The sequence below is a fragment of the Heptranchias perlo genome, chromosome 35 (assembly GCF_035084215.1).
Source record: "Heptranchias perlo isolate sHepPer1 chromosome 35, sHepPer1.hap1, whole genome shotgun sequence".
NCBI classification, from domain to species: domain Eukaryota; kingdom Metazoa; phylum Chordata; class Chondrichthyes; order Hexanchiformes; family Hexanchidae; genus Heptranchias; species Heptranchias perlo.
In genome coordinates, this window is record NC_090359.1 from 20,531,087 (window position 1) to 20,557,645 (window position 26,559).

The following is a 26,559-nucleotide window of genomic DNA, read 5'->3' on the forward strand; positions in this document are numbered from 1 at the left end:
TATCTCAAGGTGCTTCACAGGAGCTTTATCAGACAAAATTTGATAATGATGAGATCATAGGACAGGTGACCAAAAGCTTGATCAAAGAAGTAGGTTTTAAGGAGAGTCTTAAAAAGGAGAGGCACAAAGGTTTAGGGAAGGAATTCCAGAGCTCAAGTCCTAGGCGGCTGAAGGCACGGCCACCAATGGTGGAGCGATGGAAACCGGGGGTGCGCAAGAGGCCAGAATTGGAGGAGCGCAGAGATTTCAGAGGCTTGCAGGAGGTTACAGAGATCCTGGAAGGCTGCAGGACTCCAGCTCTCCCAACCCAGCGGCTTTCTCAATGACCACCCTCAGGAATGGAACACCGCAGGACAACGGGTCTCCACACGGGATTTGCCAACCCATTGACACCTGGATCCCACACACCGCCTGTGGGCAGCTTTCAAGTCCACATGCAAAGGGTCATGGATGTTGGGATATTGGGCAGAAGATTCCCAAGCTAGGGAGACACACACACACACACAGACAGACACCTTGTTGGAGGCGATCCTGCAAGTCACTGATCCAACACATTACCTGCGGAACTGGGGTCGGACTCTCGCTCCTGGAGCACCGCGCTGACTCTGCTGCTGCCCTGGCCCGGAATCCGCACCTGGCTCTTTGTTCTCAGACACCTCATCGCCCTGAAACAGAAGCAGGTCAAAACCTCAACTATTACCTCAGGTGATCAGAGTTTACTCAAGGCCGTCACCACACAAGCACAAGTAGCCATGATTGCGGAGCCCCAATCGGACAAGTCAGCCAACATTTGGCCGATTCAGTTAGCGCACCGATCTTGCATCGGTTTAAATCCAACTAACCTCACCATCTTATAAAGATCCTGTATGAAACTTCAGGAAGCATCTTAAGGCCTTGGAGAGGGTGCAGAGATTTACCAGAATGGTACCAGGGATGTGTGACTTCAGTTATGTGGAGAGACTGGAGAAGCTGAGGTTGCTCTCCTTAGATCAAAGATTAAGGGGAGATTTAATAGGTGTTCAAAATTACGAAGTGTTTTGATAGTTTCGCTTTTTCCATCAGTGGGGCAAGCCGCGCCCGAGGAGGCTCATCAGTACAACTTTCTCCACTAGTCGCTAGAGGACTTGGAATCTGTCTCTAAACCAGCTTTGCGCCTGTGTTTTCCTTTGTTCTTTATCTATCTGACTCAGACTGGGATACCCCAGCCAGGACCCTGCACATTTTCCTCAGCCATCGAATGACCTCTTAAAGGGGGAAGCGGACATCAAAGGAAGCCATCGGCCTCACGAAAGAACAGCAAGAGGCCTTCGCAAATTTGAAAAAGGCCTCATGTTCGGCACCGGCTCTGGCGATCCCTGACAGTGGTAAGACATTTACCCTGTTCGTCCATGGGAAAGAAGGATACAGACAGCTAGACTGACGCAAGAACATGGGGATCGGCAAAGGCCTCCTTTCTTGGTCTTTTGTATCTCACTTCCCCTTAAATGCATCTATGCGATTTGCCTCAACTACTCCTTGTGGTAGCGAGTTCCACATTCTCTGGGTAAAGAAGTTTCTCCTGTATTCCTTATTGGATTTATTAGTGACTGTCTTATAACTATGGCCCCTAGTTTTGGACTCCCCCACAGATACAAACATCTTCTCTATCAAACCCTGGTCATAATTTTATTATTGTAAACAATTTTACAACACCAAGTTATAGTCCAGCAATTTTATTTTAAATTCACAAGCTTGGAGATTTTCTCCTTCCTCAGGCAAATGTTTCAAGATCTCCTTGAAGCCTACGCATTTATACATGTATAAATGCGTAGGCTTCAAGGAGATCTTGAAACATTTGCCTGAGGAAGGAGAAAATCTCCGAAAGCTTGTGAATTTAAAATAAAATTGCTGGACTATAACTTGGTGTTGTAAAATTGTTTACAATTGTCAACCCCAGTCCATCACCGGCATCTCCACATCATAATTTTATTATGTTTTTTTATTGAATGTGTATTCGGAGGTTCTGCAGGTAACACCTCTCTGTCTGAACACGGTGATTGCCTTGGCAACGGGCAGTTGCAGGGGCAGTCTGTAAACACCATTTATTATTGTTCAATATGTATAAATGCGTAGGCTTCAAGGAGATCTTGAAACATTTGCCTGAGGAAGGAGAAAATCTCCGAAAGCTTGTGAATTTAAAATAAAATTGCTGGACTATAACTTGGTGTTGTAAAATTGTTTACATAATTTTAAAGACCTCAATTAGGTCACCCCCAGCCTGTTCAATCTTTCCTGATCAGTATATCCTCTCAGTTCTGGTATCATCCCTGTAAATCTTTTTTGCACCTTCTCCAGTGCCTTTATCCTTTTTGTAATCTGGAGACCAGAACTGTGCCCAGTACTCCAAGTGTGGTCTACCCAAGGTTCTGTACAAGTTTTGTAGTGAAGACTTTTGCTCCAGAACTAGCCACACCTCTAGCCAAACTGTTCCAGTACAGCTACAACACTGGCATCTACCAAACAATGTGGAAAATTGCCCAGGTATGTCCTGTCCACAAAAAAGGACAAATCCAATCCAGCTAATTACCACCCAATCAGCAAAGTGATGGACGGTGTCGTCGACAGTGCTATCAAGCGGCACTTACCAATAACCTGCTCACCGATGCTCAGTTTGGGTTCCGCCAGGACCACTCGGCTCCAGACCTCATTACAGCCTTGGTCCAAACATGGACAAAAAAGCTGAATTCCAGAGGTGAGGAGAGAGAGTGACTGCCCTCGACATCAAGGCAGCATTTGACAGAGGGTGGCACCAAGGAGCCCTAGTAAAAATGAAGTCAATGGGAATCAGGAAAACTATCCAGTGGCTGGAGTCATACCTAGCACAAAGGAAGATGGTAGTGGTTGTTGGAGGCCAATCATCTCAGCCCCAGGACATTGCTGCAGGAGTTCCTCAGGGCAGTGTCCGAGGCCCAACCATCTTCAGCTGCTTCATCAATGACCTTCCCTCCATAAGGTCAGAAATGGGGATGTTTGCTGATGATTGCACAGTGTTCAGTTCCATTTGCAACTCCTCAGATAATGAAGCTGGCCGCGCCTGTATGCAAGACCTGGACAACATCCATGCTTGGGCTGATAAGTGGCAAGTAACATTCATGCCAGAAAAGTGCCAGGCAATGACCATCTCCAACAAGAGAGAGTCTAACCACCTCCCCTTGACATTCAACGGCATTACCATCGCCAAATCCCCATCAACATCCTGGGGGTCAATGACCAGAAACTTAACTGGACCAGCCATATAAAAACTGTGGCTACAAGAGCAGGTCAGAGGCTGGGTATTCTGCGGCAAGTGACTCACCTAACTCCCCAAAGCCTTTCCACCATCTACAAGGCACAAGTCAGGAGTGTGATGGAATACTCTCCACTTGCTTAGATGAATACAGCTCCAACAACACGTGAAGCTCAACACCATCCAGGACAAAGCAACCCACTTGATTGGCACCCCAACCACCACCCCAAACAATCACTCCCTTCACCACTGGTGCACAGTGGCTGCAGTGTGTACCATCCACAGGATGCACTGCAGCAACTCGCCAAGGCTTCTTCGACAGCATCTCCCAAACCCACGACCTCTACCACCTAGAAGGACAGCGGCAGCAGGCACATGGGAACAACACCACCTGCACATTCCCCTCCAAGTCACACACCATCCCGACTTGGAAATATATCGGCCGTTCCTTCATCATCGCTGGGTCAAAATCCTGGAACTCCCTTCCTAACAGCACTGTGGGAGAACCATCACCATACGGACTGCAGCGGTTCAAGAAGGCGGCTCACCACCACCTTAAGGGCAATAAATGCCGGCCTTGGCAGCAATGCCCACATCCCATGAACGAATAAAAAAAGTTTAACATACCTTCTGCTTTTCAATTCTATCCCTCTAAAAATAAACCCCTGCTTGGTTTGCATTTTTTTTTAAAAATGGCCTTATTAACTTGTGTCACTACTCGTAATGATTTGTGAATCTGTACCCCTAGATCCCTTTGTGCCTCTACCCCATTTGGACCCTTATTTTTCCAAGGAGTATGGAAGCACTCAAGAGGCAATATATAGCAATCATTGTTTATATAAGCCCCCCCACCCCAACTCTGGGTTCAGAGGGCAACTGTAGAGGCCATCACTGATCTTTTGACCCCTTCCCCCTCCGCACAGCTCACTAAAGGGGGCAGGCAGAGAAGCTCCTTTCTCTCCACAGGCAGACAGGAGGGGGGAAAGCACGCAATATTCAGGCTTCAAGAGCGAACAGCAGATCCAATCTCAACCAAAGGCTCGCGAGCAACATTTTAAAATCTGAAACGGCCAAAAGACCAAAAAAAAAGGCGACTCACGCTGACCGCCTGCCCCTCGCCGTCTTGCTGAGAGGCCTGGGGCCGAGGCCTGCGTCGAAACCGGCTTCGGTAAAAGTAGGGAGGAGGGAGACGTCGGCGCTGATTTGAGGCCCGTGGCTGGGCGTCGCCCGTCTCCGTCGAGTCCTCCTGCCTCTCGCCAGTACTTTCCGCTGGCTCTCCAGTCACCGACTGGTCGCCCTGTTGCCCGTCCTGTGGAGAACAGAAGCTCAAAACCCTCAGCATTGGAATCTGCAGAGTTTCACCTGTCCATAAGGAGGATCAGCCCACGGATTTACAATCCGCCACCACTCCTCACCACCTCCTTCCTCTACATTGTCCCAAACACTCCCAGGGCAGGTACAGCACGGGTTATATACAGAGTAAAGCTCCCTCTACACTGTCCCATCAAACACTCCCAGGGCAGGTACAGCACAGGTCAGATACAGAGTAAATCTCCCTCTACACTGTCCCATCAAACACTCCCAGGGCAGGTACAGCACGGGTTATATACAGAGTAAAGCTCCCTCTACAGTTCTGACGGTCTTCCAAACTGACTTTCCTCAGAGATAAATGAGGCTGCTTTCTGAGCTACAGGCATGGCCACTGGAGACTGCTTCACTTTGGTCAGGCTCCTTACAGGGCCATCAAACCCCAGGTGAAGAAATGAAACAGCAGTGTGCTGAACAAGAGCATCAAACAGCAATCTTTCACCACCTCCTCCTCCCTCCCATCAATTTTCTCCCCAGCTTGGCGGCTGTTCCACCTGTCAGCCTCCATCACTTCACCCATGAGGCTATTCGACTGCAAGGTGCGGCACGGGGTGGGTCAGCATATCACAGCTGAGCTCACACATCTTCAATACCCACACCTTCCAGCAGTGACAGTATTCAGGAGTCTGAATCTTGGCTGATTTTCTCTCCTTTAGAGAAGGGCAGAGAGCCAATGTGCATGGGCCCCCCACCCCCCGAGAGTTGAAATCATGACCTCTGGCTCACTAGTCCAGTACTATCTCCTCGGTCTGTGCCACCCACACTACTCACTGGACAAATCCGGCCCTCTGGACACCTTGGCACCCTTCACTTGGTGGGCACCAATCTCCAGCCATCAAGGGCACAATTCCATTGCATGATACTGATCAGCAACATCATGCCCCTTGCAATGGTAGCACCATACCAACCAAGGGGAACCTCTTGTCCAACCCCCTCCCCTGCATAATGTACTATGATGGGCTGAATGGCCTTATGCCTGCTGTAAATTTTTTCAGCAAATTAATTCAGGATGTGGGCACCGCTGGCATGGCCAGCGTTTATTGCCCCCATCCCTAGTTGCCCTCGAGAAGGTGGAGCAGTGGTGAGCCACCTTGTCCATATTGGTTTGGGGGCAGGGGGGGGCAGGAGTGCAGTGAAGGTACTCCTTCCTGAAACTAGCTCCCCCAAAATCTGGAACCCACCCTCCAAAAGACCGCAGATGCTCACCTGAAATTGGCGAGATCGACAGATTCTTGTTGGGCAAGGGTAGAGGGATTTGGAGCAAAGGCAGTTGAGGTACAGATCAGCCATGACCTGACCGAACAGGCCCCGAGGGGCTGAATGGCCTACTCCTATTTTTTTTTAATGCTCGTGTCAGCCTCAATGATTTGAAGGCGACTTATACTTGCCTGACCCACAGGTCCGCGGCGCCTGAAGTACCCTCTGCGGAATCGGCGGCGGTTGGGAGCATATCGACTCCCTTTGACTGGAACACCACCAGGGCCACTCACGTTGGCGGCCTCTGCTCCCTGCGTGGGATAGAACATGTTAGTTAGAGAGAGAGACGCAGCACAAAGACCACGCTCGTGTACATTGCTTTCACAGGGCGGAGGATGGGAGGAAGGTTAGTCATATTCCCTCCATGCAGTTGGTGATTGTGGGGTGCAGGGGGAGGGCACAGAACGATGCAGCTGGGCGCTCCAACAGTTTTTGAGGGGAGGGGGGGTTTGAAATAAAAAAAGACCCTCTCTGCTGTGGCAGGAGAGACAGTGAGGAGAATTCAGTCAAGGTTCTCAGACTGAATCACTACCCAGTGTTGGCATGAGAACTGAATCAGGTGTGCCTGTGATGCCCCCCATAGCCAACCATCCCATGGTCAAATAGCCCACCTGGATCCAGAAACTGCTACTTGGAGCAAGGTACCAAAGGATGCACCCCCCACCCCCCCAAAAAAGGCCAACAGCTCCAGAAAAGTCAGGAAAATTGGAGATGCTTGTTTTCTCCCCCCAAAAAAAAATTTACCTTCTCTCCCTCTACAACATCAAACTCCACAGTCTCTCCGTCACCGACACTGCGCAGGTACTTGCGAGGGTTGTTTCTCTTGATGGCAGTCTGCAGGGGTTTTGAAAAAACAAAAAAACACAATATTGCCCAATCGTCATTTGGCCAAAACAAGTTCTCCTCCACCTGGCAGACAGAACAGGGCGCTGATCCCAAGGTTATTCACTGCAACTCGCTCCATGTACACAGAAAATCTCAAAACCTTTTTTGTTTTCGCAGATAGGCAGACCTCAGTTCCCAGTAGTTGCACAAACTTTGGTTCCCAGACTTACTGCGAGGACAAGAATTTGCATTTCTTCCTCCTCCTCCAATGCTCTCCTGAACACTCCCGCTGGGGTTACAACAACTTGCATTTATATAGCACCTTTAACGTAGGGAAAACGTCCCAAGACGCTTCACAGGAGCGATTATCAAACATTTACACCGAGCCACAGAAGGAGATATTAGGACAGGTGACCAAAAGCTTGGTCAAAGAGGTAGGTTTTAAGGAGCGTCTCAAGAAGGAGGGTAGAGGTTTCGGGAGGGAATTCCAGAGCCGAGGACCTGGGCAGCTGAAGGCACGGCCGCCAGTGGAGCAGCGACGGAAATCGGGGACACGCAGGAGGCCAGAATTAGAGGAGCGCAGAGATCTCGGAGGGTTGTAGGAGGTTACAGAGATAGGGAGGGGCCATGGAGGGATTTGAACAAGGATGAGAATTTTAAAAATCATGGCATTGCCAGACCAGAAGCGATTTAAGTCAGCGAGCATAGTTGGAGGCGGGGGGGGGGGGGGGAAGTGAACGGGACGCGGTGCGAGTTAGCATACAGGCAGCAGAGTTTTGGATGAGCTCAAGTTTGTGGCGGGTGGAAGATGGGAGGCCGGCCAGGAGAGGACCGGAATAGTACAGGTTCTAAAGGGGTCAGCAACTCCAACAAGCAATCATCGCACCACGTGAGCACAGACGGTGTATGCCAGCAAGCTATTTGACCACAAGGGTCGTCACCACCATCCTCTCCTTACCCTGAATGCCAAACACTGACATGCACCTACCAGCAGGAGTCCCTGGAGTGCAATTAGGAGCAATGAACCTTGGCTGACTGTCTCACATACCCCACCCCCACAAAAGGGAGTGCTGCCATCTTCCAGGAGAGGTCAAAGTTGAGGCCCCATCTGTTGTAATGCTAGGTAGCACTATTAGGAGGAGAGTTCTCAGTGCCCAAGCCAACATCCCTCCCTCCCTCAACCATCATCACCAAAGAAAAACAACAGGTACTTCCAATTCCTGTTTCGTGGGATGGCACCATGTGCAAAATGGCTGCTACATTTGCATGGATGACAAACTCAGGTACCAAGAGGGGGCAACACCCAAATCTGCAGCTCCCTTAGCTGGGTCTATTTTGTCAGTTGTGCGCAAGGCTTAGAACAGCAGGGGTGGGACATCACCCTGAGGGAGGAGGCCAAGTGAGAAAGAAGGAATAGCTGTGGAACTACTAGACAGAAGGAGCAAGTTTAAAAGGTGCTAGTTAATAAAATAATCAACCATAACACAATTAAGGAGAGAGGTCAGTGCTGGGAAAATAGGACACTTTCAGGCACCCAGCTTCAATAGCAAACTCCCAGGGCAGGTACAGCACGGGTTAGATACAGAGTAAAGCCCCCTCTACACTGTCCCATCAAACACTCCCAGGGCAGGTACAGCACGGGTTAGATACAGAGTAAAGCTCCCTCTACACTGTCCCATCAAACACTCCCAGGGCAGGTACAGCACGGGTTAGATACAGAGTAAAGCTCCCTCTACACTGTCCCATCAAACACTCCCAGGGCAGGTACAGCACGGGTTATATACAGAGTAAAGCACACTCTGCAATGCTACATCAAGCAGTGTGACGCCAAGTCCTCTGAGCAAGAATGTTAATTTATCCTGGAGAGGGCTCGATGGGGTTGGAGCCAAGGCAATTTTAAACTCATTTACCCTGTACTGCATCAGCATCACATTCCTTCTCACTATCCCCATCAATCATCTGGGGTGTTGCGAGAAGAGATTCCCATGAGGATGGTGTGGGGAGGGAGACAGAAAATTGATACAGAAACCTCCCAAATTTGTTTTACATAGGACAAGTCTTAGGATTAGGCCCCAGGTGTGAAAGGACAGCACCCAACTTACTGCAGAGTCAGTCATTGAGTAACCTTTGAGAGAACAGATAAAAGCCAGCAACACAGTAAAGGGAGAGTGCACTTTAACCCATACCTGGTGAACAAACACATCCTCTTTTGTGTCATTCCTGGAAGGGGGGGAAAAAAAAAACACAAGAGGGTAAGAAAGTGCAAAAAACACCCAAATAAAACAAACTTGCATTTATACAGCGTTTTTAATGACCTCAGATGCCCCCAAAATGCTTCACAGCCAATGACGTACTTTTGACGTGTAGTCACTGTTGTAAAGCAGGAATTTGCGCACAGCAAGATCCCACAAATAAACAAAAATAATCTGTTTGCTTTCTTTTTTTAAAAAAGTGATGTTGGTTGAGGGATAAATGTCAGCCCAGGACACAGAACTCCCCTGCTGCTCTTCAATTATTGGCCGTGGGATCTTTAGCATCCATCTGAGAGGGCAGACGGGACCCCGGTTTAACGTCTCATCGAATGACAGCACCTCCAACAGTGCAGCACTCCCTCAGTGCTGGCACTGGGCGGAGGGGGGTGTCGGCCTAGATTAGGTGCTCAAGTCTCTGGAGTGGGACTTGAACCCACAACCTTCTGACTCAGAGGCAAGAGTGTGCTACCCACCGAGCCACAGCCGACAATAAATGAATACCAAAGAGCGGCCTAGCTACGAGTTTGAGCCTGCATGGTCCTGTTTGTTTGGGGCTGGGGGGGGGGGGGGGGGGTTGGAGAAAAGACAAAAAAAGATGGGCACTTGCTGGGCAGGACCAGAAGAGCAAGGCAAATCTGCCACCAGGCTTCTCCTAGAGCAGTATTGTCCAATACATTAGTCACTTGTGCCAAATCAGCAAAATTAGTGCACATGACTAGAACGGTGTTGCCATTGCCACACCTATGGTACCACACTGAATACTGTGCACAGTTCTGGTCTCCAGGATAGAGGCACACTGGAGAAGGGGCAATGAAAGATTAATGGGAATGATACCAGAACTGAGAGGATATACTGATCAGGAAAGGGTGAACAGGCTGGGGCTCTTGCCTCTAGAAAATTAAAGGCTATGGGGTGGCCTGATAGAGGTCTTTAAGATTACGAAGGGGGTTCATAGGGGAGACGTAGAGAAGATGTTTCCACTTGTGGGAGACTAAAACTAGGCCATAAATACAAGAGAGTCACTAATAAATCCAATGGGGAATTCAGGAGAAACTTCTTTACCCAGAGAGTGGAACTCACTACCACAAGAAGTAGTTGAGGCAAATAATGTAGATGCATTTAAGGGGAAGCTGGATAAACACATGAGGGAGAAAGGAATAGAAGGATATGTTGATAGGGGTCAGATGTAGAGGGGTGGGAGGAGGCTCATGTGGAGCATAAACACCAGCCTGGATCAGCTGGGCCAAATGGCCTGTTTCTGTGCTGTACGTTCTATGTAGTCAGACATTTCTATTGGCACAACTCTGTCCTAAGGAGTCAGTAGCAGTCCACCTACAGGGACCAAGTGGATCTCAGAAGAAGAACACTAGAGTTCTCCCCACGGCTGAGTGGGTGAAAGATCACTGATGAACCAAGCCGAGGCAGTCTGCAAGGTGCCCATGTTGCCGATTGCAGGCTGGAGGGGGGGGGGGGGGGTGCGGGGCCTGAATTGGCCTCGGCACTCATGGGGGTGGGCAGGGAAAGAAATTTTACAAATTAGGCCAAGGCCCTCTAAACAACCTCTCCTACAGTAAAGTTGAGGCATGATGGGAGAACAGGATGGGCATTGTGGGCAATGATACATGTCCTTGCCCTCTTTTATTCACCTCCCCCCCATAACAGTCAACACTCGACACTTTAAAAAATTTGTTCATGGGATGTGGGCGTCGCTGGCAAGGCCAGCATTTATTGCCCATCCCTAGTTGTCCTTGAGAAGGTCATTGTGAGCTGCCTTCGTGAACTGAGTGGCTTGCTCGGCCATTTCAGGGGGCAATTAAGAATCAACCACATTGCTGTGGGTCTGGAGTCACACATAGGCCGGACAGAGTAAGGACGGCAGGTTTCCTTCCCTAAAAAAGGACATTAGTGAACCAGATGGGTTATGACGACAATGGTAGTTTCATGGCCACCATTACTGATACCAGTTTTTTTAGTCCAATAATTTAATTAATTGAATTTAAATTCCCCAGCTGCCATGGCAGGATTTGAACTCATGACTCTGGAATATTAGTCCAGGCCTCTGGATTACTAGTCCAGTAACATAACCACTATGCTACCATGCTCATGTATGAAGAATTCTTACTTGGCTGAAGTCACCAGAAGGCTATCAGGCCCATGGAACCAGTCTTCAGCATCCATGGTGGTGGGGTGGGGAAAAAGGGGAGAAGGAAGTCCAGGACACAGACGGGAGAGGAAAAAAAGTTACCTGTTAATGAATCCATACCCATTTCGCACATTGAACCACTTCACGGTACCGAGAACACTGGTGGCTGTGGTTTGAAAGAAGTAAAGGAACACAGTTAGGTCAACAAGATTGGACCCCCATCAAATTATTCCTGCAGGCCCCCCTCACAATGTAAGCAGTGCACTCTCTCTGACGAGAGGGGAGGCTCTGAATGAGACAGGCAACTTACAACAGAGGCCAGCAGCAAAGCAGAGATACTTACCCGGAAAATAAAAGGATTAAGTAAGAGGGGAGAAAAAAAACTTATGCACCTTTCAACACCTCAGGATGTCCCAAAGCATTTTACAGCCAACAAAGTACTTTTGAAGTGTAGTCATTTATAATAGTGGAAACAGCAGACAAATTTGCACCCAGCAAGATGCCAGACATTGATGAACTAATGACAAGATAATCTGTTTTTGAAGTGTTGGTTGATTTTAGTGGATTGTGCTCCAAATTGGCTGCTGCATTTCCCCAAATTACAAGTGAACTACACTTAAATAGCAATTTATTGGTTGTAAAGTGCACAATAGGTACTAATGGAGGTTCAGCAGTGTAGTGGTTATTACATCAAATGTACAGCACAGAAACAGGCCATTCGGCCCAACTGGTCTATGCTGGTGTTTATGCTCCACACGAGGCACCTCCCTCCTTCATCTCACCCTTTCTCCCTCATGTTTTTCTCACTTCCCCTCAAACACATCTATGCTATTCATCTCAACTACTCCATGTGGTAGCAAGTTCCACATTCTAACCACTCACTGGGTAAAGAAGTTTCTCCTGAATTCCCTATGTTACTGGACTAGTAATCCAGAGAGCAAGAGTTCAAATCCCACCTTGGCAATTTGAATTCAGTTTTAAAGATCTGGAAATGATCAGTTAAAGTGACCACAACACAGTCAAGATTGTTGTAAAAACCCCAACTGGTTCACTAATGTCCTTTAGGGAAGAAAATCTGGCACCCTTGCCCAGTGTGGGCCACCTTTTCTTCATTGAATTCACCTCAAATGTGCACAACACAACTATGGATTAGAACAAACACACCAGGACACATACAAGCCATCTCACAATCCATCGTTTGTGGGTAAGGGGTCACTCTGGCTCCCTGCTTCTGTCCTTCAGTCTTCTGTGCCCAAGTGGCCCTGGAGAGGGCACATTCAACAAAAATCAATGTGGTAACCAGGCACTCCATTCCTTGCAGTGCTCACTAGTCACAGAAGGCCTCAAGCATACTGGCAGGCACTGCAGGGAATGGAGCATCTGGTTGACATGATCTTGTTTTATAAGCTTCCAATTTTTTTGGGGGGGGGTTCACATTAGATTTTGTTTAAATTGTTCTATTAGTGGCACTTCCTCACAAGGGGGGCACATGCAGAACTGGAGTAACCCATCACACAGGCCCAGCAGCCATCTTAGAAAGAAACCTGCCATTCATCCAGTCACATGATTATGAGGCAACAGTCATGTGACTTTCATGGATCAATGGAGTAATGTGGCTTTTGGGCACCATTTTGTGCAGTTTGCCTGTGTTGCCTAAAATTGCTGATATCACAGCAGCAACTGATAAATCCTTCTACAATAAAATAAAAAGGACATGGAATTAGGTCAGTGGGCTGGAACCAAACAGTGCCCATTTTAAAATGGGAGCAAAGAAAAATAAAGATAAAAAACAAAGGTGTAACTGAAGATAACAATAATTGAGATTGTGATCAGCTAAATATCCAACAGCAAGCAGTAAACTCAAAACATCCAGAATTCTGTACTTGGATTTCTACTGTCCCAATTACAATTAAATCACAGAATTACCAACACATATACAAAGTTACTGGTGAATGTGAATGAAATATATATAAAAAATCACCCAAACCCCTCAATTAGATTCCAACCTGTAACTCATTCCCAGACATCCAATGTTCATTGATTGTATTTAGTTCCCAGTGTTACAATACTATCAATCAAATAGAATTAGTAAGGTAAATAGGGGTTAGAGTCTAGATTTGACCCATCCCCAAACCAATTGCACAATGCATGGACCACAGGCAATCTTATCAGAGCATGGAAGGTATCAAGTAGTTTGTGCATAGCAAGAATAAATGATATCCCCCTCAAAATCAGTAAGGCTTCTTTCTGTTAAAGATGTTACAAGTACATATGTAAAGGAGTCATACAACACCAGGTTATAGTCCAACAGCTTTATTTGAAATCACAAGCTTTCAGAGCTTTGCTCCTTCATCAGGAGGAAGGAGCAAAGCTCAAAAAGCTTGAGATGTCAAATAAAACTGTTGGACTATAACCTGGTGTTGTACAACTCCTTACATTTGTCCACCCCAGTCAATCACCAGCATCTCCACATCACAAGTACATAGGGTTGAGGCTGCTCAATCAGGATTGGGGAGGGAGGAAAAATAAATAAAAGAATCTCTTATATATTCCTCCTCGCCACTTGAAGCAGTCCCTGGGATTCCAGTACTTCAATAAGGACCTTTAAAAAAAATATCAGGGCAGCCGAGTGCAAGGCCCCTTTAAGTGGTAAAAAAACACAAGCGAGGCAGCAAATCAAAGTTCACCTTATTTTTAAAAAACGTGGTCCAGAAACAAATCGAGAAATTAAAAATCATTCCCCAAAATAAACAAACTTTAATCAGGGAAGGGTGTCAATAAAATTAGCATTTTTAAAATAAAAATGTCACAAAAAAAATTGAAGCACTTTTTAAAAAAAAAGTTTGAATAACTTTTTAAAGTGCTCAAAACTTTAAAGCGATTAAAAGTTTTGATTTTTGGGGGAAAAGTGATTAAAACAATTGGAAAAATGGTTAAGCTTTAAGGAATAAAAGCTTCTTTTCCTCTCGGAGCCCAGTTGTTCCCTGTTCCCTGCCCCCTCTCCCCTGCATTTCTCCTACCAAGCACTTTTTTCTCCACTGCATTCGGGCTTCTCTCGGGCTGGATCTCCGCCTCGCTCATTGCTCTGACTCCGATGGAGGGTGTTACTGCGAGCAGGCACTGCTCCCTATACCGCCCTAGAAGTAGCCAGAGCCGATGGACACACACACTCTCTCTCTCTCTCTCTCTCTCTCTCTCCGATGAACAAGGGCCTCTTTCCCCAGGCTCCTGAACTCGACCCCAAACTTTTTGCCAACTTTTCAGCAACTTTTCTAAAGTCCGCGGCCGGCGGGGGGCGGGGCCGGCCATCGGGGCCGCGCTGCTATTGGCCGCCCTGTAATTAACGTTCTCGTTGCCATTGGCTGAAGCCGCCCCCCGCGGGAAAACTTTTCTCTTTTCAAAATGAGAAATTAACACGATTCTTTTTGTAATTTCCTTGTCATTTCACTTTTCCCTTTTTTTTTGTGGCCCTGATCAATAATCGAAGCAATAATTCTTAAATTGAGTCCAAGGTTGCCCTCCTTCTTCGATAATTCCATTTGTAAATCAATGACTTTGCGGAAACAACAAGAGAATAAATATCCAAAGCATTAAAAACGATCCCTTTCTTTTTAAATTCTCCTTCTCTGTCCCAAGGCACTTTACAGATTGGTCGACTCCTCCCAATACCTCACTTATCAACAACTTGTGTATGTACAGCACAGAAACAGGCCATTCGGCCCAACTGGTCTATCCCGGCGTTTATGCTCCACACGAGCCTCCTCCCTCCCGACTTCATCTCACCCTATCACCATATCCTTCTATTCCTTCCTCCCTCGTGTGTTTATCGAGCTTCCCCTGAAATGCATCTCCGCTATTCGCCTCAACTCCTCCTTGTGGGAGCGAGTTCCACATCCCAACCACTCTCTGGGTAAAGAAGTTTCTCCTGAATTCCCGATTGGATTTATTAGTGACTGTCTTATATTTATGGCCGCTAGTTCTGATATCCCCCATAAGTGGAAACATCTTCTCTACGTCTACCCTATCGAACCTTTTCATAATTTTGACGACCTCTATCAGGTCAACCCTCGGCCTTCTCTTTTCTCGAGAAAAGAGCCCCAGCCTGTTCAGTCATTCCTTAAGCTGTGACTTGTGGCCCATTCCCCCCATCACCGACATCCAGTTCATTAATCAAGACAGTAGAAACCAACGATCCAACACAGACCCCTGCAGGCCACCGCGGGTGACCAGGCAGGGATCGGTATTGGGTCGTTGGCTTCTATTGGTCTCCAGGCAGATCCACGACCGTTACTAACCGCTGGCCAATTCATCCTCCTCTGTAAAACCATCCCATCGATTCCACGAGACTCCATCTTGTAGAGTAGCCTGTTGTGAGGAACCTTATCAGAAGAAAGGACTCGCATTTATACAGCGCCTTTCATGACCTCGGGACGTCCCAAAGCGCTTTACAGCCATTGAAGTACTTTTGGAGTGTAGTCACTGGTCTTTAAGGTAGAAAAATGTCCCAAGGCTCTTCACAGGCAGAATTGGATGTCGAGCCATAGAAGGAGGGGGCGGCCAAAAGCTTGGTCAAAGAGGTAGGTTTTAAGGACCATCTTAAAGGAGGAGAGCGATGTGGAGAGGTTTAGGGAGGGAATTCCAGAGTTTAGGGCCTAGAGGGCTGAAGGCACGGCCGCCAATGGCGGAGCGAAGGAAGTGGTTGGGGGGGGGGTGCACAAGAGGCCAGTGTTGGAGGAACGCAGAGTTCTGGGAGGGTTATCGGGCTGGAGGAGGTGCGAGGCCACGGAGGGGATAGGAACGCAAGGATGAGAATTTTAAAATGGAGGCGTTGCCGGACTGGGAGTCAGCGAGTGCAGGGGTGATGAGTGAATGGGATTCGGTTAGGATACAGGCAGCAGAGTTTTGGATTAGCTTAAGTTGATGGGGAGTGCAAGGTGGGAGGCCGGCCAGGAGGGCATTGGAATAGTCGAGTTTGGAGGTAACAGGATGAGGGTTTCAGTAGCAGGTGGGTGGAGATGGGCAATATTACGGAGGCGGGCTTGACGATGGAGAGGTTGTGGTGTCGGAAGCACCTTTAACGTAGAAAAAACATCCCAAGGCACTTTACAGACAAAAAGGGAATTCTAGAGAGTGGAGTTGAGGTCGAAGATCAGCCATGATCTTATTGAGTGGCGGAGCAGGCTCGAGAGGCCACATGGCCTACACCTGCTCCTATTTCTTATGTTCTTAGAGCATGGGGCCTAGGCGGCTGAAGGCACGGCCACCAATGGTGGGGTGAAGGAAAAGGGGGATGGTCAAGAGGCCAGAGCTGGAGGAACGCTGGTGAAGGGAGTGGGAAATGCACAGAAGGCTAGAGTGAGGAGGAAGGGAAAGTTCTGGGAGAGTTGTAGGGCTGGTGGAGGTTACAGAGATAAGAGGGGGAGGGAGGGGGCGTGGGGAGGCTGAGGATGAGAATTTTAAACTCAAGTACTTCAGGATGAAGCTGAAAGACACCTAGGAGAAGTAGAGGACTCAAAGCTGTCCGACAATGCAGATAGCAATCAACAAATCAATGGGATGTAGAACATCAGGATAGAGGAGTGGAGACAAACCTCCCTGGAATCATTTAAGAAACAATCGGATGCTGCAATTGGGGGGAGTATAGGGCGCTTTTGGATGGATGAAATAAGATGGGCTAAATGGCCTTTCTCATCTGTAATGATCTTGTATGTGAGGCAACAACAACGGGTATTTATATAGCACCTTTAACATAGAAAAAGCCTCGAGGCGCTTCACACAGGCATAATTGAAACATGGTCGCCGAGCCAAAGGAAGAGATATTAGGACCAAAAGCTCGGTTGAAATGGTGGACTTTAAGGAGGGTCTTAAAGGAGGAGAGGCAGAGAGGTGTAGGGAGGGATTTCCAGAGCACGGGGCCTAGGCAGCTGAAGGCACGGCCGCCAATAGTGGCGTAAAAGAAGGGGAGAATGCACAAGGGGCCAGAGTCGTGGGAACTAGGGAGGGTGGTGTGGGTCGACTGTGTCAAAGGCTGCAGGGAGGCCGAGTAGGACGGAGGTGGGAGATTGCACCATGGTCGCAAGTCGTGGAGGATGTGATTTGTGACTTTGATTAGGGCTGTTTCACTGCTGTGGCAGAGGCAGAAACCTTATTGGAGAGATTCAAACAGGGACTTGCGTGAAAGATGAGCGCGGATTTGAGATGGACTTTGAAGAAGAAATGATGATTGGAAGTTGGGGTGGTAGTGTGAGGGATCATGGGTGGGTTATTTGAGGGGATGGGGTGGGGGGTGATGACAGAGGTTTTCAAAGGGAGAGGGACAGTACCAGAGGAGAGGGAACCACTTACAATATCAGCTAGCATGGGGGCCAGGAGGGCAAGTTGGGCGGTCAACAGTCTAGTGGGAATAGGGTCCATGAGAACAGGAGGTGGACTAGGTGAGCTTAGAGAGGGCGTAAGGGGAGGTGGGAGAGAAACTGGTGAGAGTTGCGGATTCAGGGCTAGAGCAGGAGGAGCCGAGGGGGAGGTTCGGCTTGGTGGGAATGGGGAGGGAAGGAAGCGGCAGAGGCAGCTGAATGAATGGTCTCAACCTTAGTGACAAATTACACAGAATTACATTGAACGGACGGCACAGAAACAGGCTATTCGGCCCAACTGGTCCATGCCAGCGTTTATGCTCCACACGAGTCTCCTCCCACCTCTCTTCATCTCACCCTATCAGCATGTCCTTCTATCGAGCTTTCCCTTAAATGCATCTGTGTGCCTCAACTGCTCCTTGTGGTAGCAAGTCCTACATTTGAACCACTCTCTGGGTAAAGAAGTTCTCCTGAACTCAATATTGGTGGCTATCATATTTATGGCCCCTAGTTTAGGTCTCCCCCCCACAAGTGGAAGCATCTTCTCTACATCTACCCCATCGAACCCCTTTCATAATTTTAAAGACCTCTATCAGGTCACCGCTCAGCCGTCTCTTTTCTAGGGAAAAGAGCCCCAGCCTGTTCAGTCTATCCCGATAGTTATAACCTCTCAGTTCTGGTATCATCCTTGTGAATCTTTTTTGCACCTTCTCCAGTGTCTCTATATCCTTTTTATAACATGGAGACCAGAATATTGAAGTCCATGAACTCCTCATATTTGCTGTCGCAGCTGAGGTTGGAGAGGGCGGGGAGTGCGGTTTGAGGAGATAGAGGACAGGGGTTATCATTGCTCTCCAGGATGATCCCGGAGTAATAGGTGGTTTTGGCAGAGGAGCGCGAGGCCTGATAGCGCTCATCCATGCCTTTGTTACCTCTAGTCTCGGCTAGTCCAATGCTCTCCTGGCCGGCCTCCCATTTTCCACCCTCTATAAACTTGAGCTCATCCAAAACTCTGCTGCCCTGTACCCTAACTCGCACCGAGTCCCGTTCACCCATCACCCCCACCCTGTGCTCGCTGACCTACATTGGCTCCCGGTCCAGGAACACCTCGATTTTAAAATTCTCATCCTTGTTTTCAAATCCCTCCATGGCCTCGCCCCCCCTCCCTATCTCTGTAACCTCCTCCAGCCCCTACAACCCTCCGAGATCTCTGCGCTCCTCCAATTCCGGCCTCTTGCGCATCCCCGATTTTAATCGCTCCACCATTGGCGGCCGTGCCTTCAGCTGCCTAGGCCCTGAGCTCTGGAATTCCCTCCTTAATCCTCTCCGCCCCTCTCTCCTCCTTTAAGACGATCCTTAAAACCTACCTCTTTGACCAAGCTTTTGGTCACCTCTCCTAATATCTCCTTATGTGGCTCAGTGTGAAATATTGTTCAATAATCGCTCCTGTGAAGTGCCTTGGGGATGTTTTACTACGTTAAAGGCGCTATATAAATGCAAGTTGTTGTTGTTGATATGGTCCAGCCAGATCAGGTAATGGGTGGCCAAACTCATGCACCAGATATGCTCAAATCTGCACCCCTTTGACTCGAAGGAGCAAAGATAGGGGCTGTACCAGGGGCAATGCCCAGGATAGGAGACAGTAAAGGTTTTGCTGGGCACAAGAGCATATACAGTGGACGTGAGGGAGTGATTGAGCAGATCGACAGTGGCAGAAGTATCGTGGAGAATGGAGGAGCCAAAGGTTAGTTTGAAAGTGCTGTTGCGAGTGACTTGTAGGAGAGTTTTATCCGAGGACGGTGCAGAAGGCAGTAATTGGGGAGGGATTGCGGGTTTTGGGTGGTGAAGGACGTAAAGATGTGGTTTGGAGATGGTCTTGATAGCGATTGAGACCAATGGTGTATAGAAAGGCCGAACGAATTGACAAGGCCGAGGAGGTGGTGTGAACATGGCAAGGAGAGTTTACATGGAGGGAGAGGTTTAGGGAGGATAGGAGAGCAGTGAATTCAGAGTAGTGAAGGCAAGGTGAGTTGAGATGGAGATTGGATTCACCAAGGGTGAGGAGTCACTCAGTGCAGAGGCTGAGGGAAGATATCGCGGGGAGAAACTTAACGGGGAGGTAGACAACCAGGATTTTAAAGGAGAGGTGGGGCAAGTGGAACAAAGTGTGATGCTCAAAGGAGGAGAGGGTGTCGGAGGAGTAGGCAGAGAGACCGAGAGGATCAGCCATGATCATATTGAATGGCGGAGCAGGCTCGAAGGGCCGAATGGCCTACTCCTGCTCCTATTTTCTATGAGATTTGGTGATAAGGGCCACACCACCACCGCGATGGTTTGGGCGGGTCAGGTGGTGAAAGGGATAGCCAGGTGGGGAGGCTTCAGTAAGGGGCAAGGGGTCACCACCCCTGAGCCAAGCCAGGATGTCAACGTGATCACCCAAAATAAGGTGATTCATGGCATGGGCCTTGTTCGCGAGTGAATGGACATTCGGAAGGGAGATGAGGAGAGGGGCGGTGATTATTGATCTGCTGGCAGAGTCCATGGAGTCAGTGGTGGGAGGGTTGAGTGAGACAGGAAGGAGGCTGGCGGGATTAGCCCCCAGTGGGCACGCTAGGTGGGAGGGTCAGTGAGAGAGGAGGTTGCAGCTGTTCGGGTTGCTGCTCGTAAGGTGGCAGCGATGGGTGCCTCTATGGGCCCTTCGGAGAATGTCAAGAGAGGCACAATTATAGCTGTGGGGTTTTTCAAGGTAAATTAAAGACTGGAATGGCAGCAGGAGAGCAGGAAGGTAAACGAGTAGAGATGGGTTGGGGTAGGGTTAGGAGGGGCAAGTACCCTGATAGGGGCATTCAACACTGTCCCATCAAACACTCCCAGGGCAGGTACAGCACGGGTTAGATACAGAGTAAAGCTCCCTCTGCACTGTCCCATCAAACACTCCCAGGGCAGGTACAGCACGGGTTAGATACAGAGTAAAGCTCCTTCTACACTGTCCCATCAAACACTCCCAGGGCAGGTGCAGCACGGGTTAGATACAGAGTAAAGCTCCCTCTACACTGTCCCAAAACCATGCCTGAGCCTCAAACATGGTATGCACCCCCTACTGTACCAGCATGGCACTTTTTTCCATTCCCATGTCAGCCATCCTTTGGCCTCTCTGAGACATGATAAGAGCTAAACTTAGGACTGTTTTTTGTGCTGCAGCCCATGCCAACCAGTCTTGCACAGCATGATTGTCTCTTTGTGTCCTCTGATGTGGCCTAGCAAGCTGCCAGGTCATCGAAGCTAACTGCCACCACCGTCTAATGGTTATAACTATTGAGAAAGACTGAACAGGCTGGGGCTCTTTTCTCCAGAAAAGAGAAGGCTGAGGGTGACCCGATAGAAGTCTTTAAAATCATGAAGGGGGTTCGATAGGGTAGACGAAGAGATGTTTCCACTTGTGGGGAAGAGCAGAACTAGGGGCCGTAAATATAAAATAGCCACTAATAAATCCAGTAGGAAATTCAGGAAACTTCTTTACCCAGAGAGTGGTGAGAATGTGGAACTCGCTCCCACAAGGAGTAGTTGAGGCGAGTAGCAGAGATACATTTAAGGGGAAGTGAGATAAACACATGAGGGAGAAAGGAATAGAAGGATATGGTGATTGGGTGAGATGAAGTAGAGTGGGAGGAGGCTCGTGTGGAGCATAAACACCGGGATAGACCAATTGGGCCGAATGGCCTGTTTTTGTGCTGTAAATTCGATGTAATTCTCAAGGGCAAGAATGGATGGGCAATACATCCCAAGAGCATGATGAAAAGAATGTTGCGACCGGTTGTTCTGGGTTCTTGGATCCAGGAGAAATTTTTTTCTCCTTGGAAGTTTCACCTACAGGGTATCCTGAATGTCACTCACAGGACGGAGGGGTGGAATGTGGGGAGGGGGGTTTGCCCCATGCACTGGTTTGGTTTGTGGCCCCTATATTTCAGCAGACCGTGATACCAACTATTTATCACTGGACCGACACGAAGCCCCGTGTAATTAGGGAAAGAGCGGGGAGCCACTTACCCCGTCAGCCACCGACATCGGGCAGCTGGCGCTGACCATTAGCCAACATTAGCCACCATTAGCCACCATTTGCCATTGCCATGGGCATCGATTCATTTTAGGAGCGGACTCGAAATGGGAAAATCTGCAGGGCCAATTGGATAGCACTTTCAAAGAGCCGGCACAGGCACGATGGGCCAAATGGCCTCCTTCCATGCTGTAAGATTCTATAATTCTAATTGCACGGATTGCATGGTCCTAACACTCCCCCAACCTGGTTTTCAAATCCCTCCATGGCCTCACCTCTCCCTATCTCTGTAACCACCTCCAGCCCCTACGACCCTCCGAGATCTCCGCGCTCCTCCAATTCCGGCCTCTTGCGCATCCCCCGATTTCCATCGCTCCACCATTGGCGGCCGTGCCTTCAGCCGCCTAGGCCCCAAGCTCTGGAATTCCCTCCCTAAACCTCTCCGCCTCTCTCTCTCCTCCTTTAAGATGCTCCTTAAAACCTACCTCTTTGACCAAGCTTTTGGTCACCTGTCCTAATATCTCCTTATGTGGCTCGATGTCAAATTTTGTTGGAAAATCGCTCCTGTGAAGCACCATGGGATGTTTTACTACGTTAAAGGTGCTACATAAATGCAGTTTGTTGGTCAATCACATTGCATTTACCACTAATGGAAGTCTCAACTTTGGCAGCAATGCCACGAGATGAATAAGGCATTGCTGCTTTCTTAGCACTGGTCAGGCTCCTTCTGGAGCACTGCGTTCAGTTCTGGGCACCGCACCTCAGGAAGGATATATCGGCCTTGGAGGGGGTGCAGCGCAGATTCACCAGAATTTAAAAGGGTTAAATTATGAGGACAGGCTGCATAGACTAGGCTTATGTTCCCTCGAGTATAGAAGATTAAGGGGTGATCCAATCGAGGAATTTAAGATGGTTAAAGGATTTGATAGGGTCGATAGAGAGAAACTATTTCCTCTGGTGGGTGGAGAGTCCAGAACAAGGGGGAATAACCTTAAAATTAGAGCCAGGCCGTTCAGGGGTGATGTCAGGAAGCACTTCTTCACACAAAGGGGGAGTGGAAATCTGGAACTCTCTCCCCCAAAAAGCTGTTGAGACTGGGGGTCAATTGAAAATTTCAAGACTGAGATCGATAGGTTTTTGTTGGGTGAGGGTATTAAGGGTTAGGGAACCAAGGCGGGGAGATGGAGTTAAGATACAGATCAGCCCATGATCTAATTGAATGGCGGAACAGGCTTGAGGGGCTGAATGGCCTCCTCCTCTTCCTGGTGAGTCAAGAACACAAGGTAAGACAAGGAACACAAGGTAAGACACGCAAAACTAGCCTGAGCACAACAATCGGACTTAGTGGCCCCTCCCGCACTGGAGTTGGGCAGGGGCCAGCGGGTGGGATCATCCAAGGCCTGAACTCCCGTGCAACAAGTCCCACAAGAAGTACATGTGTGGATATGTGTGAGGACAGGATGTGCTGTGATGTTTGAATAGGCTGCAGACACTCACTGTCAGGACTCTCGTATGAAGAATGGCCACTTTGGCAAGACATTGTATCAATGTTGACGTAACTTTGTATCGCAGCTAAGTATAGGAAGTTCCCTTTTATTGCTCTGTCTGACCTGTAAATGTTTACATGATTGACAGCTGCATGATAGGTGCTCAGAATGGTCGATCCTAATGTCTCCTCTTTGGCTTGGTGTCAATTTTTTGTCTGATTTACCCTCCTGTGAGGCACCTTGGGATGTTTTACTACGTTAAAGAAGCTATATAAATGCAATTGTTGTTGGTGAATACAGACTTCGTGCTTCGAAGCCCCACAGACTTTTCAGTTTGCTACTAACTGCATTTAGCACTGAACACCACAGGGTATCTGAGCAAGAGTTCAAGAGAGATGGGGAGAATTTGCTTTATTTTCTGCCGGCATTGTGGAGTCTGCCACAACAACAACTACTTGCATTTATATAGCCCCTTTGACATAGTGAACCGTCCCAAAGTGCTTCACAGGAGCGATTATCAAACAAAATTCGACAACATAATAGAGGAAAGATTCCAGTGCACATCATGTAATACTGTAGGACTTCTTCAAGAAATAAACCCTAAGAGTAGCAATCATTTATTTTGCTTAATGAGGCCTAACTTGTCAATTTTAAAATGATATCAGCTGTGGCTCAGTTGGTAGTACTCTCACCTCTGAGTTAATATAGGTCATGGGTTATAGAATCATAGAATCATAGAAGTTTACAACATGGAAACAGGCCCTTCGGCCCAACATGTCCATGTCGCCCAGTTTATACCATTAAGCTAGTCCCAATTGCCTGCACTTGGCCCATATCCCTCTATACCCATCTTACCCATGTAACTGTCCAAATGCTTTTTAAAAGACAAAATTGTACCCGCCTCCACTACTGCCTCTGGCAGCTCGTTCCAGACACTCACCACCCTTTGAGTGAAAAAATTGCCCCTCTGGACCCTTTTGTATCTCTCCCCTCTCACCTTAAATCTATGCCCCCTCGTTATAGACTCCCCTACCTTTGGGAAAAGATTTTGACTATCGACCTTATCTATGCCCCTCATTATTTTATAGACTTCTATAAGATCACCCCTAAACCTCCTACTCTCCAGGGAAAAAAGTCTCAGTCTATCCAACCTCTCCCTATAAGTCAAACCATCAAGTCCCGGTAGCATCCTAGTAAATCTTTTCTGCACTCTTTCTAGTTTAATAATATCCTTTCTATAATAGGGTGACCAGAACTGTACACAGTATTCCAAGTGTGGCCTTACTAATGTCTTGTACAACTTCAACAAGACATCCCAACTCCTGTATTCAGTGTTCTGACCAATGAAACCAAGCATGCCGAATGCCTTCTTCACCACCCTATCCACCTGTGACTCCACTTTCAAGGAGCTATGAACCTGTACTCCTAGATCTTTTTGTTCTATAACTCGCCCTACCATTAACGGAGTAGGTCCTGGCCCGATTCGATCTACCAAAATGCATCACCTCACATTTATCTAAATTAAATTCCATCTGCCATTCATTGGCCCACTGGCCCAATTTATCAAGATCCCGTTGCAATCCTAGATAACCTTCTTCACTGTCCACAATGCCACCAATCTTGGTGTCATCTGCAAACTTACTAACCATGCCTCCTAAATTCTCATCCAAATCATTAATATAAATAACAAATAACAGCGGACCCAGCACCGATCCCTGAGGCACACCGCTGGACACAGGCCTCCAGTTTGAAAAACAACCCTCTACAACCACGTTGTCGAGGGTTGTTTTTCAAACTGGAGGCCTGTCGTCAATCCAATTTTGTATCCCCACTGCACAGATTACAGCACACAATCTAGGCCGACACTCCCAGTGTTGTACTGAGGGAGTGCTGCACTGTCAGAGGTGCTGTCTTTTGGATGAGATGTCAAACCGTGGGCCCCGTCTGCCCTCTCAGGTGCACGTAAAAGAGCCCATGGTATTATTTTGAAGAAGAGCAGGTTAGGTCTCCCTGATATCCTGCCCAATATTTATCCCTGAACTCACATCACTAAAACAGATTATCTGGTCATTTATCTCATTGGTGTTTGTGGGATCTTGCTGTGCGCAACTCGGCTGCCGTGTTTCCCTACATTACAACAGTGAATACACTTCAAAAAGTACTTCATTGGTTGTAAAGTGCTTTGGGACGTCCTGAGGTGGTGAAAGGCGCCATATAAATGCAAATCTTTATTTTTCTTTAACAGACATAATTTATCTCATTGATGTTTGTGGGACCTCGCTGTCTTCACATTGGCTGCTGAACTTGATAAGTAATTTATTGGCTGTGAAATGCTTTGGGAGGGTTAGGGAGGGCACCCCTGGGGGGGGGGGGGGTGGGAGGGTTAGGGAGGGCACCCCTGGGGGGGGGGGGGTGGGAGGGTTAGGGAGGGCACCCCTGGGGGGGGGGGGGTGGGAGGGTTAGGGAGGGCACCCCTGGGGGGGGTGGGGTGGGAGGATTAGGGAGGGCACCCCTGGTGGGCGTGGGAGGGTTAGGGAGTGCACCCCTTGGGGGCGGGAGGGTTAGGGAATCCACCCCTTGGGGGGGGGAGGATTAGGGAGGGCACCCCTGGGGGGGGAGGGTTAGAGAGGGCACCCCTGGGGGGGGCGGGAGGGTTAGGGAGTGCACCCCTGGGGGGGTGGGAGGGTTAGGGAGGGCACCCCTGGGGAGGTGTGGTGGGAGGGTTAGGGAGTGCACCCCTGGGGGGGGAGGGTTAGAGAGGGCACCCCTGGGGGGGCGGGAGGGTTAGGGAGTGCACCCCTGGGGGGGTGGGAGGGTTAGGGAGTGCACCCCTGGGGGTGTGTGGTGGGAGGGTTAGGGAGGGCACCTCTGGGGGGGTGGGAGGGTTAGAGAGGGCACCCCTGGGGGGGCGGGAGGGTTAGGGAGTGCACCCCTGGGGGCGGGTGTAATGATGGAGGGGGTGCATTGGGGAGGTGAAGCATGTACTGAGTATCTGGGGAGAGGTATGGGACGAGGATGGTGTGTCCAGGGGTATTTGGATGGAGCTGGGGCAGTGTTTGGGGCGGGGGGTTGGAATCTGTGCAACATATTTGGGACAGTTAGAGGCTGAGTGGTTAAATTTTGGGTATTTGAACCGTGCAGAGGCTGAAATAGATGGAACTGATACTTCTTGTAGGTCTAAGGATGTGACAGTTGCTATATAAATACAAGTTCTTTATTTCACTGAATGAAACTTGGTAGGTTTGCTTTTCTCATTGCATACTTTTGTTGTGTTCTGTTAAATCTGTTGAATGCAGTGCTGCACTGTGTTGTTGCACAGGGTGAAGTGACAGCCTGACTCTGGGTGGGCTGCCCCTTTAAGAAGCGGCCCTCCTCCCCCTCAGCCGAAGAGTCAGCACAATCCTACGCATGCGCAAAGTTGCGCAGACCGGGCGCAGTGCGCAATGGTTTTTTTTTGGGGGGTGGGGCTGGGGAGTCCGCGCGCACGCGCAGTGAAGTCGGGATGGGTCCGAACGCATGCGTGGTCGGGGCGAGTCGACCAGTGCGCGTGCGCCG

At 48.8% G+C, this 26,559-nt stretch overlaps 1 protein-coding gene across 1 annotated transcript; it reads right to left on the reverse strand.

The window, feature by feature from the left end:
- Positions 1-539: 539 nt before the first annotated feature.
- On the reverse strand, positions 540-14,410 carry LOC137302405 (Y-box-binding protein 2-B-like). Its single transcript, XM_067972050.1, has 7 exons — positions 14,131-14,410; positions 11,213-11,276; positions 8,902-8,935; positions 6,635-6,724; positions 6,022-6,141; positions 4,365-4,574; positions 540-665 (listed from the first exon to the last, which is right to left on the reverse strand). Exons 1-7 carry the CDS (start codon positions 14,189-14,191, stop codon positions 555-557), a joined length of 690 nt encoding a protein of 229 aa, XP_067828151.1. The 5' UTR covers positions 14,192-14,410; the 3' UTR covers positions 540-554.
- Positions 14,411-26,559: the final 12,149 nt, after the last annotated feature.

What these genes read in the sequence shown, in the direction of transcription:
- LOC137302405 (XM_067972050.1), bottom strand. Translation starts at nt 14,191, where the DNA reads ATGAGCGAGGCGGAGATCCAGCCCGAGAGAAGCCCGAATGCAGTGGAG. An exon ending in AGGATGTGTTTGTTCACCAG is followed by an intron (nt 6,725 to 8,901) that starts GTATGGGTTAAA and finishes AAACCCCTGCAG; the next exon opens with ACTGCCATCAAGAGAAACAA. An exon ending in GCCGCGGACCTGTGGGTCAG is followed by an intron (nt 4,575 to 6,021) that starts GCAAGTATAAGT and finishes TGTTCTCCACAG; the next exon opens with GACGGGCAACAGGGCGACCA.